Source organism: Salmo salar, chromosome ssa23 (assembly GCF_905237065.1).
Source record: "Salmo salar chromosome ssa23, Ssal_v3.1, whole genome shotgun sequence".
In the NCBI taxonomy this organism is placed as follows: Eukaryota; Metazoa; Chordata; class Actinopteri; order Salmoniformes; family Salmonidae; genus Salmo; species Salmo salar.
Window position 1 is genome coordinate 16,443,150 of NC_059464.1, and position 12,696 is coordinate 16,455,845.

The 12,696-nt window shown below is 43.4% G+C and overlaps 1 protein-coding gene across 4 annotated transcripts in view; it reads right to left on the reverse strand.

Moving 5' to 3' along the window:
- LOC106584178 (pre-B-cell leukemia transcription factor 1) overlaps positions 1 to 9,489 on the reverse strand; it is a 96,738-nt gene extending 87,249 nt beyond the window's left edge. For 3 of the 4 annotated variants that reach the window (XM_014169128.2, XM_014169129.2, XM_014169127.2), the window contains exons 1-2: positions 8,831 to 9,489; positions 7,417 to 7,490 (exon numbers count right to left, since the gene is read on the reverse strand). In XM_014169128.2, the coding sequence (XP_014024603.1) occupies positions 7,417 to 7,490; positions 8,831 to 9,015 (259 nt within the window). In that variant the 5' untranslated portion in view covers positions 9,016 to 9,489. The remainder of the gene's footprint in view (positions 1 to 7,416; positions 7,491 to 8,830) is intronic. The other variant, XM_014169130.2, reaches the window with a different exon arrangement.
- Between the last annotated feature and the right edge of the window lie 3,207 nt (positions 9,490 to 12,696).

The following is a 12,696-nucleotide window of genomic DNA, read 5'->3' on the forward strand; positions in this document are numbered from 1 at the left end:
AAATGACTAAAATGTACCTATTTAATGCATTAATGACAATGAAACACAGTGGACTTGCTTCCATATTAAATGCACACAACAATAGAATCTCAATAAATCTAAGTGCAAATTTAAACAAGTCCCTATTCCACACCATGTCTTAGAAAGGGAAAATAATGGACAAGACACAGTGCCTATAGAAAGTCTACAGCCCCCTTGGATTCCTTAACATTGTATTGTGTTACAAAGTGGGATTCAAATAGATTTGATTGTCATTTGTTGTCAACAATTTACACAAAATGTAATGTCAAAATAGATTTTTTTTTTGTTGGTACGATTAATGAAAAATAAAACCCCAATATACCTTTATTAGATAAGTATTCAACCCCCTGAGTCAGTACATGCTAGAAACACCTCTGGCAGCGATTACAGCTGTGAATCTTCTGGGGAAAGTCTCATACGAGCCTTGCATACCTGGAATGTGCAATATTTGCCCATTATTCTTTTCAGAATTCTTCAAGCTCTGTCAAGATGTTGGGGATCATGGCTAGACAGCAATTTTCAAGGCTTGCCGTAGATTTTCAAGCAGATTTAAGTCAAAATTTTAACTTGGCAAATCAGAAACATTCACTGTCTTTTTGGTAAGCAACTCCACTGTAGATCTGGCTTTGTGTTGTAGGTTATTGTCCTGCTGAAAGGTCAAATCCTCTCCCAGTGTCTGGTGTAGAGCAGACTGAAGCAGGGTTTCCTCCAGGATTTTGCCTGCGCTTAGCCTCATCCTGTTTCTTTTCATCCCGAAAAACTCCACAGTCTTTGCCGATGTCAAGCATACCCATAACATGATGCAGCCACCACCATGCTTCAACACAAGGAGGCAGTTACTCAGTGATGTGTTGTGTTGGGTTTGCCAAACACATAAGCCTTTGCATATAGGCCAAAAAGTGCAGTATTTTGCCATGTTTTTGGGGGGTATTATTACTTTAGTGCCTTGTTGCATACATACAGTATATGCATGTTTTGGAATATTATGTATATTTTTATTATTATTTTCACTCTGTTATTTAGGTCATTATTGTGGAAACAATATAATGTCATTTTTCTTCCATCACAGCCATTGAACTCTGTAGCTGTTTTAAAATCACCAATGGCCTCATGGTGACATCCCTAAGCAGTTTCCTTCCTGTCCTGCAGCTCAGTTCAGAAGTATGACTGCATCTTTGATGTGTCTTGGTGGTTTAATACATCATCCACAGCATAATTATTAACTTGACCATGCTTAACTATATATTCAATGTCTGATTTGTTAGTGTTACCCATCTACCAATCACAGCCCTTCTTTGAGGCTTTCGAAAAGCTCCCTGGTCTTTATAGTTGACTCTGTGTTTGAATTTCAATACTTGACTGAGGGACCTTATAGATGCTATATGTATTGGGAACAGAGGAAGGGGTAGTCATTCAAAAATCAGATCAACCAGGGGTGGCTCCTCAGAGGAGGAAGTGGGGAACCATCCTACTCAGTAAATTTGATAAAAAATATAAATAGTGAAACATTAAAAAAGTTAGCCTTTTTAGATAAAACTATACAAAATATATTCACGTCACCAAATAACTGATTAAAACACACTAGCAGTGCGCTCTCAGAGCGCACACTAGATGCTCGGGCCGAGGAGTAGGGTTGATTTGAGCATTCTGGCCTTACAATGGCAGTCAAGCACCCAAGCAAACGTTGGCTAGCTTTCTAGCTACTTCCAGACACAAATGACCTCACTCTGACCATTTTACTCACCCTAGCTGAGCTGGTTAGGCAGTTTTCATGTTATCCAGAGCAGTGGTAAAAAAAAGTACTAAATTGTCATCCTTGAGTAAAAGTAAATATAGCTTAATAGAAAATGACTCAAGTAAAAGTGAAAGTCATCCAGTAAAATCCTACTTGAGTAAAAGTCTAAAAGTATTTGGTTGTAAATATACTTAAGTATCAAAAGTAAATGGAATTGCTAAAATGCACTTAAGTATCAAAAGTAAAAGTTTAAATAATTTCCAATTCCTTATATAAAGCAAACCAGACGCACAATTTTCGATTTTTTTTTATTTAATTTGATGGATAGCCAGGGGCACACTCCAACACTCAGACATAATTTACAAACGAAGCATTTGTGTTTAGTGAGTCTGCCAGATCAGAGGCAGTAAGGATGACCAGGGATGTTCTCTTGATAAGTGTGTGAATTGCACCATTTTCCTGTCAAAATGTAACTAGTACTTTTGGGTGTCAGGGAAAATGTATGGAGTACAAAGTCCATTATTTTCTTTAGGAATGTAGTGGAGTAAAAGTAAAAGTTGCCAAAAATATAAATAGTAAAGTAGAGTACAGATACCCCAAAAAACAAAATAAGTAGTACTTTAAAGTATTTTTCTTCCAGAGTGTTGGTGACTGTAACTGTGCTGCTGGCAACAATTTAATTACACTTTTTGTCCGACGTTTACTGACACCGGGCATGTTCAATGGGTGTTGAGCGCTCGTAAATTCATCATAAGTTATTCTGCGCTCTGGTACACTCAGACCAGTCAATAAACATTGGGCAGTTAGTCAGCATATAGTTAATATGCTGGTAAGTTGATGTATTAGTAACCAACTAACGTTAGGTAGCTAGCTAACATATTGGTACAAACTGCTGTAATGATATGTTATGTGGTTCGTAAGGATAGAGTAGCAAACAAATTGTCAGCCAACATAACTGTCACGCCCTGACCTTAGAGAGCCTTTTTCATTCTCTATTTTGTTAGGTCAGCGTGTGACTTGGGTGGGCATATCTATGTTTCTATTTCTTTGTTGGGCTAGTATGGTTCCCAATCAGAGGCAGCTGTTTATCGTTGTCTCTCATTGGGGATCATACTTAGGCAGCCCTTTTTCCCACCTGTGTTTGTGGGATCTTGTTTGTGTGAAGTTGCTTTCTGCACTGCATGTAGCTTTACGTTCGTTTGCGTATTTTGTTGTTTTTCCCAGGTGTCATTGTTAAATAAAATAAAATATACGCCTACCACGCAGCACCTTGGTCTCATTCCAACAATGGACGTGACAGAAGATCCCACCACCAAGTGACCAAGCAGCATGCCGAGGAGTGGAGGACATCCTGGACCTGGGAGGAGGTAATGGCAGGGGACAAGACCCTGCCATGGAAGCAGGCGGAAGCAGCTAGAGAGGAACGGCGACGAGACCAGGAATCAAGGAGACGACGGAAACCCGAGAGTCAGCCTCCAAATTGTTTTTTGGGGGGGGCACACGGGGTAGCGAGCGGAGCAAAGGTGGAAACAAGAACCAGCTCCCTGTAATTACAATGAGGAGTTGGTCACGGTTCAGATACCATGTTTTGCGGGGATACGCAATGTGTCTCCAGTGTGCATCCACAGCCCGGTGCGTTCTGTGCCAGATCCTCGCACTTGCCGTGCGAGAGTGAGCATCCAGCCAGGACGGCTTGTGCCTGTTTCAGCACTCCCGGTCTCCAGTACGCCTCCTCGGTCCAGGATATCCTGCACCGGCTCTACGCACTGTGTCGCCAGTGTGCCTTCACAGCCCAGTGCGTCCTGTGCCAGCGCCCTACATTTGCCGGGCTAAAGTGAGCACCCAGCCAGGACCGGTTGTGCCAGCTCTACGCTCCAGACCTCCAGTACGCCTCCTCGGTCCAAGATATCCTGCGCTGGTTCTACGCACTGTGTCGCCAGTGCGCCTTCACAGCCCAGTGCGTCCTGTGCCAGCGCCCCGCATTTGCCGGGCTAAAGTGAGCATCCAGCCAGGACGGGTTGTGCCAGCTCTACACTCCAGACCTCAAGTATGCCTCCTCGGTCCAGGATATCCTGCGCCGGCTCTACACACTGTGTTGCCAGTGCGCCTTCACAGCCCAGTGCATCCTGTGCCAGAGCCCCGCACTTGCCGGGCTAAAGTGAGCATCCAGCCAGGACGGGTTGTGCCAGCTCTACGCTCCAGACCTCCAGTGCGCCTCCACGGCCCAGTATATCCTGTGCCAGCTCTGCGCATCCGGTCTCCAGTGCGTCTCCCCAGCCCGGTACGTCCTGTGCCTGCTCCACGCACCCAGCCTCCAGTGCGTCTCTCCAGCCTGGTACGCCCTGTGCCTGCTCCACGCACCCAGTCTCCAGGGCGTCTCCTCAGCCTGATATGCCCTGTGCCGGCTCCACGCACTAAGCCTCCAGTGATGATCCATGGCCCGAAGCCTCCAGTGATGATCCATGGACCGAAGCCTGCAGTGATGATCCATGGACCGAAGCCTGCAGTGATGATCCATGGACCGAAGCCTGCAGTGATGATCCATGGCACGAAGCCTCTAGTGATGATCCATGGCCCAAAGCCTCCAGTGATGATCCATGGCCCGAAGCCTCTAGTGATGATCCATGGCCCGAAGCCTCCAGTGATGATCCATGGCCCGAAGCCTCCAGTGATGATCCATGGCACGAAGCCTCCAGTGATGATCCATGGCCCGAAGCCTGCAGTGATGATCCATGGCCCGAAGCCTGCAGTGATGATCCATGGCCCGAAGCCTGCAGTGATGATCCATGGCCCGAAGCCTGCAGTGATGATCCATGGCACGAAGCCTGTAGTGACGATCCATGGCACAGAGTCTACAGTGACAGTCTGCAGTCCAGAGCCTACAGCGATGGTCGGCAGTCCAGAGCCTCCTGCGACGGTCGGCAGTCCAGAGCCTCCAGCGACGGTCGGCAGTCCAGAGCCTCCAGCGACGGTCGGCAGTCCAGAACCTCCAGCGACAGTCGGCAGTTCAGAGCCAGCGGGGGTTCCCAGTCCAGAGCCTCCGGCAACAATCTACGGTCCGGTTCCTCCGGCGACGATCCACAGTCCGGAGCCTCTGGCGACGATCCACGGTCCGGTTCCACGGAAGTGGGTGGAGCCTCAAGCGGAGCGGGGTCTGCGTCCCGCACCGGAGCCTCCACCGAGAGGAGATGCCCACCCAGACCCTCCCCTATAGGTTCAGGTTTGCGGCCGGAGTCCGCACCTTTGGGGGGGGGGGGGTACTGTCACGCCCTGACCTTAGAGAGCCTTTTTTATTCTCTATTTTGTTAGGTCAGTGTGTGACTTGGGTGGGCATATCTATGTTTCTATTTCTTTGTTGGCCTAGTATGGTTCCCAATCAGAGGCAGCTGTTTATCGTTGTCTCTGATTGGGGATCATACTTAGGCAGCCCTTTTTCCCACCTGTGATTGTGGGATCTTGTTTGTGTGTAGTTGCTTTCTGCACTGCATGTAGCTTTATGTTCATTTTCGTATTTTGTTGTTTTTCCCGGTGTCATTGTTAAATAAAAGAAAATATACGCCTACCACGCTGCACCTTGGTCTCATTCCAACAACGGACGTGACAATAACGTGTAAGGTAACTTATTTGAAAAGTCATTACTTTATTATATTGCTCAACATTTTCTTAAAATTTGTCATAATTAGTTAAAGCAATTAATTTGTATATGCTCTTGTTTGGCTGCATATTTTCTGCCATTTTCTTCAAATTTGAAAACGATGTGAAGCCACGCCCATTTTCTGAAGAATTGCATTATGGGCCCTAAAAGCACTGAAATAGTGTCTACTGCTGGTATACTTCGTATTTTGGAGAATGTAGTACGACATCCCGGAATTTTTGGCATACAAACTATATCCATACTATGACCAATAAGCATACTAAATACTCAATTTACATCACAAACAGTTAGTGCAGTTTTTTTATACCCCTTTTACACCCCAATTGGTAGTTACAGTCTTGTCCCCTCGCTGCAACTCCCATACGGACTCGGGAGAAGCGAAGGTCGAGAGCCATGCGTCCTCCGAAACACGACCCTGCCAAGCTGCACTGCTTCTTGACACACTGCTCGCTTAACTCGGAAGCCAGCCGCACCAATGTGTCAGAGGAAACACCGTACAACTGGCGACCGTGTCAGTGTGCATGCGCATGGCCCGCCACAGGTGTTGCTAGAGTGTGATTGGACAAGGCCATCTCTTCTGGCCTAACCCTCCCCTAACCCGGACGACGCTGGGCAGATTGTGCACCGCCTCATGGGTCTCCCGGTCGCGGCCGGCTGCATCACAGCCCGGGATCGAACCCGGGTCTGTAGTGACGCCTCAAGCACTGCGATGCACTGCCTTAGACCGCTGCGCCACTCAGAAGGCACCATTGTCTGTCACCTTGATTCATCCAATTTGGTTCGGGACCTGTGCACCTACGTTATAAACTTTCATTTGTAGGCTATGTTGTAGCAACCACACGATGGGTATAGGGCAAATTCGAGTATCATATAGTAACCTAAACCTATTGGTGTTACATTGAGCTGGGTGAATGGAATATGAATGATAGTGATCCAATATGATGTAATAGAAATAAGACTATGCTCGTAAAAAAATTGGCCTCCCTAATCTAAAACGGCACTGACTGCCACTGATGTCAACCCTTATTATTCCAGTCCATCTACCTTATTATGTAATTTGTTAAGCCAAATTTGACTGTTGAACTAATTTCAGCTTGCCTAAACAAAGGGGGTGAATACTTATGCAACAACTATATTTTTGTCATTACATGTTTATAAATGTGTGAACATTTGTAGAATTTTATTTTCACTTAGACATTATGGAGTATTTTGTGCAGATCAATGACATAAATGTACAATTAAATATATTTCAATCCCACTTGGTAACGCAACAAAATGTGAAACAAGTTCAATAAGCACAGTACTTTATATACACACTAAACAACGCTGAATTCTATCTGTGCCAAGTTCAGAAATGTCAAGGGAAAAGGGGTTTGTATTCTGGAAAGAGGACGTATGTTATGCCTCTCCCTAAGCCTAATGTCACTGCATCTGCTCTTGGTGAAATTATTCTGGCGACAAGGTCTCTCACAACAGCACAGACAAATGAAAAAACAGACACAAGTGAATTAAATGAGACACACTCAGCAGAGAGACTTGACAGCTAACACACAAGGGGGAAAAATGATGATGCAGATGGTAATTTAGCGCTCAGATGTTTGACACAATAATTGATAAGGATTTCCAATGTAGTAGCACTGACTGTAGGCCTACATAGTGTGTAACAGCACAACATGGATTACACGACAACACAAGGCAAAAACACAAGTATAATAAACCATTTGTATACCTTATATGTAGATCAAAGCACATCGAAAAACAATCATGCATGTCCTGCAACAAGTTTGTGGATAGGAATGGCTGTGAATTGTAAAATGCGCTTTCGGTGAAGACATTTATGAGTCCTATGCGTGCATCAGAGCGCATACAATATATCCCCTTTACGTGGGCTTCTGTAGCCTATAGTATAAATAGTTTCCCCTTAAAATTGTGCAGGCTAGGTCTATATTTGATGTGCAATCAATACCTTACCAGTAGATAACTTTATTAAACGCATTGGGCCTACCTGTCTTTTCTTTGATTTCACACAAGACGTTGAAGAGAGCAGGCTTCATCCTGTGGCAATTCAAGGCGTGTTTCCTAAAACAAAACAAATGAAATTAAAAAATGATCGTAAATCACAAAAGTGTTATATCTTAAAAACATATGTATGCTATAACGGGTTTATTGAAGCATAGGCCGCAAATTATGGAGACTGGCAATTGTGTGATACAATTGCGCATCACATCAACCTTTTTTTGATAGCCTGATGTGTTTTTTATATGCATGCTTAATTTCAAAAGTAAAATAGCATATGTTCTATTTAAAAATGACAAGTTAATATGTATAGGCCTATTACTAATAATATTATTATTATTATTACTGGACGCAAGTAAATAAAGTAAACTAGAATATATGGCTACTTGTTACTGCCTAAAAATATTATGCAAAAAATCATGCTGAGTTATGGACTGATTGAGCAACAATACCAACAACAATTCATACAACAGCTTTGAAGATGTATTTTTGTGGTTTAGAAAGGTAAAGTTTTATCAACAATTATTATATGTCTTGTTTGTTGTTGACTTTGTATAAATTACAGTCATGTATATTGCAGTGAAACAGGCGACAGCGGAAAAGGTTGTCCAAAGAGTTTCATGGCATTTTAACAGATTCCTCTCTGCTCCTCGTCCTCGCGATGTAGGCTAAACACATCAACTACGCGCACCGTGCCCGTCTGAGCACTTCTCTTTGGCGTCTGAGTCAACAAAATATCTAATAACCGGACGCAAATTATTTTCTGCAATTACTATCAATAGCCCATTGTATTTTCCATGTAAATAACAGATGATAAACTAATAGTTTAGTCTCGATTTATATTAGATTAAGGCTATGCCTTATCAGTTATATTTTGCCTGGGGTGACAGAGAGAGCTGTGTTTGCACAAAAGTTAATCAAAATGATGATGTTGTCAATCAATGTGATGCTTGTTATTTTGATGACAAATCACATGCACAAACTTGAGATGTCAAATTTGCGAGTCTTTATTGATTTGTCAGTTGTGTGAAAACACTTTGAATCTATAGTTGCAGCCTGTAGGCTAAACTGCTGCAATTTTACTGTGTATAATTTCTGGAAAGTCAGGAGAAAAATGATCTGTTTTCTAAATATTAATAATAATAATAGAACTTCAAAGTGTACATTTAGTAACTGGTGCACTTTGGATGTCATCATTTTTCCAAATGCCGCTTGCCCGCTTATCATTATTGTAGGCTGTTGGGCGCGAAAACCTAATTAGTTTCAATTCATCAATATAGTATTTTTCACTAGAAATCTGACTGGCTTGAAATGTCTTATTATCCATCGTTATTGAATGCATAGAGTAGTTTGCCATAACGATTCGCTGTCCATTTTGACCAGGTAGGTCCCAAGCACCTTACCTAGCTTGAGCTTCGTCCAGACTTTGATCTGTGATGGTCATTATTTGCTGTAAAATGTCTCCAATGTCCTGTTTTCTCCCATCGCCGTCCGTTCCTCCGGTGCCTTCCATGTGTTGAGACAGGCCGGGATGCCCTGCCATCCCTACTCCCGCATGAGAGTGCATCAACCGCGGCTGCTCGTCCATCTCTTACGATCTATTTGCTCTCACCTCTGTGTCAATCTCGCAAAAGAGAATCCTTAACTAATTCCGACGGACGTTTAATCTTGCCTACACAGGCCGTGGTTCGCTTTCCTGCGCTCCTGAGTTCCAAGACCCAGAGTCGGAGGGGAAGAGAAACAAGCCCGCTCTCTCCCTCTCTCTGCTCTCCCAGCTGGTCAGAACTGAACGTGAAATCTGATATGAAATACTCCCTTTAGCAGATCAGACTGTGCGTGGAAAAGATAAACTGTCTTCAACTACAACATTGGAATCTGTATGCGTCTTCCTTTCATGTGTCAGAGCCTGTGTCTTCCCGAAACACAATCACTTTTTCTCCGAGAGACTGGGCGGTATCGAAGGAGGGTTTTGGAAACCTGAAGTGCAAGCTATTTCGACTTATTCCATCCGCTTGCTTTTGCTGAGTAGCCTACAGTACAGCACGGTAGTCACTGAAAGGCAGCACATAGCTAGAGTATGAAAGTGAGACTCCGCCTACGCGAAATTATTGGGAATAGAGACCATTTAGCCCCACCTTGAGGTGCCTCTCGTGAAACTTCAATCATAGCGCTGTGTGAAGGAGGAATGCAGGAGATGTTGCCACAGATGTTGCCACATGCAAGCACTGGGAGCAACCTGGTTTCAGAGCATTTCGTGTTATTATGTAAATTAACTCCAAGATATGCAAGTCGTATGATTTGTTACGCATTGTAATTCCTACAAAGTTTTGTGAATGTCCAAAACGTATGATATGTTACGATCTCCAATTTGTTGTGTCTAACATTAGCTAGGTGGCTAGGTGGAAAACGTTAGCTAGCCGGCTAATGTTAGCTAGGCTAGGGGTTATGGTTAAGGGTTAGGGTTAAGGTTAGGGTTAAGGTTAGGGGAAGGGTTAGCTAAAAGGGTTAACCTTTTTACATCATTCTACAGTGGTCCCTGCAGCGTACGATCAAACCGGTATGATTAAAATGCTTATTTAGAATGTCCAGTTTCGATTGACGCAACAGTGAGCATTTGAGCTAGCCACACTGTTTTTTCACAGAAACATTTTGCACAATCACAGTCCTTACAAAGTTATGTCCTGAATGTGACCAGTTTATTTTTGGATGCAACCCAGCTAGCAATGAGGAATCGGCCCAGAAGCGGCCCTCTTCCAGGGGGCCGGAACTGATTGAATTGGCCCGGAATTGGGTGTCGGACTCGGCCCGGGGTTAAAATGAATGACTGCCCAGAATCGGCCCAAGTACATCGGCCGTTTCCGTCTACAGGAATTCAGCCGACTTTGCCAGCACCTTACCAGAATCCCCCCCAGAAGCAGCCCGATACAAATGTAAATAAATGTATACAAAATTACCAGATTTAGACATTTTAAATATTGCTATTATACATTTTATGCATACAAATTATACCCATCCACCTCCCAAAAAATGGAAACACCGTACACCTGGTGACCGTGTCAACCTGAATGCTCCTGGCCCGCCACAGGAGTCGCTACAGTGCGATGGAACAAGGACATCCCGGCCGGCCGGCCAAACCCTGACCTTACTCGATGACGCTGGGCCAATTGTGCGTCGCCTCATGGGTCTCCCGGTCGCTGCCGACACGGGTATCGCACTAGCATCTGTAGCAACGCAGTTTGCGTCGCGATGCAGTGTCTTAGACCGCTGCGCCACTCGGGAGGCTCCATCCACAAAGTTTTTAATGTTTATCAATTGCCTTGCACGAAGTATCAAAATACTAAAATACTACTTAAACAGGACTCTTAAAGAATTTAATATAAATGTTAATTGTATTTTTTGATCACAGAAACAATGAGAAAATATGGAAAAATAAAAAATGAAATGTTATATAAAGCGGCCCTTGTAATCATCTACCAGAGAGTAGCCCCAATCCCTAGTAATACATTTGGGCCAGATAACTCACTCCGGAATCGTCCCGAGCCCCAAGTAATACATTTGGGCCAGATAACTCACACCGGAATCAGCCCGAACTCAATCCCTGCATCCTAGCTATGACGTCGGCCGAGTCTGACTCTCAGCCGAGTGCCCCGACTCTCAGCCGGAATCGCCCCAGATCCACTGCGCTAGCTGGGAATGTTCAGACATTCACAGACGTAGCTTCAGCATACACAATCATCCAAACTGGAAAATGTAGGCTACATTAGTCCTAGCGCTAACTGAAGAAAGATTGCCGTAACATAAGCGGTCATATTTAGAGAACTCTGGTCTGACAGAAACCAAAATATGAATTAGCTAATAGCAATTCATATTTATAATTCATCACATCACGGGTGAGCTCAACATTGAACGAAATAAACACTTTCTAAAAAATCTAAAGTAATCTGACAATGGTAGTTTGTGCGCACCGCCATGTTTTTTTTCTCGCTTCAAGCAAAGATAATAAGAGGAGACAAGATGAGTTTGGTCAGTTTGCAGTATGCATGTTGAAGGGGGTGTGTCGTCTATGATCCATCACTTCCCTTCATTCACTTCTGGAAGTTTACTCAAAAGATAAGCGAACCATTCCTTCACCTCATTATAACATCTTTGGTCTGACATATGTTTAAGTGACACCCAGAGTGCATTGTATCATGTCAATAAACATGGCGCTACACATAGCTGGCAAATAGCTTAGAATTAGCTCAATATAATCAGTGCAACAAAATACCCCAAAAGTATTTTACACACATCATAGGTGTCCATTCCAATCTATGCAATATTCAGAATGCATTATTTGTCACCAGTACTTGAAAACGTGAATAAAACTATAAATACATTATGCTCCATACATACATTCATACATACATACATACATACATACTGTATGCTACAGTACAAACGACAACACGATATACAGAAAATAAGGCACTTATTTTGATAGGAACGCACACATGTCCAAAGCTTTTATTTGTAAAGAAAACAACAATGTGAGCGTCAGCCAGAAAATGTGCCAGTTTGTGCAAGACTGCGCAAATGTCTGCATACTTGATGTGCAGAAAAAATGGGAAAGGACTCTTCTAGAAGAGGGAAGTTTGTCTGACTCAGTAAAGCCTCAAACATAAATTGTCCTCAACACTGAGATGGGCTAATTCCATGTGAATTAATGAGGAGGCAGAACACACCTCAATTCAAACTGTTGTTAGAAAATTCAACTTGTTAGAAAATAATTTTAAATTCACAGGTTGAAACATAGCCTATAGATAATTAGTAGGTAGCGCGTGTTAACTGTCCAGTTGCGTAACAATCAACTTTTGAACAGTGAGTGCATTCTTACTTCACGTGCATAAAACAACTCACGCTGGGGCGACCGTTAGAGATATTTGGACACACGTGTGAAAAGTTTAAGGTTAGGGGAAGGGTTAGCTAACATGCTATGTAGTTGCAAAGTAGCTAAAAAAGTAGTAAGTAGTTACGAAGTTTCTAAAATACTAAAGTTCTCCGTGATGAGATTTGAACACACAACCTTTCGGTTACTAGACTTTCTCGTTATACACCCGGCCAACCAACCTCCTTTAGTTTTTGACTTAAGTAATCTTCTGTCTTATGTAACCATACCAAATGTATCATGTCATGCTAATTCGAGTGTCCTGGATATACTTTTGCTATGTTACGTCTCTGAGAATAGGCTGTTCAGAGTGGCAACCATGTGATGGATAGAACCTGAACTACA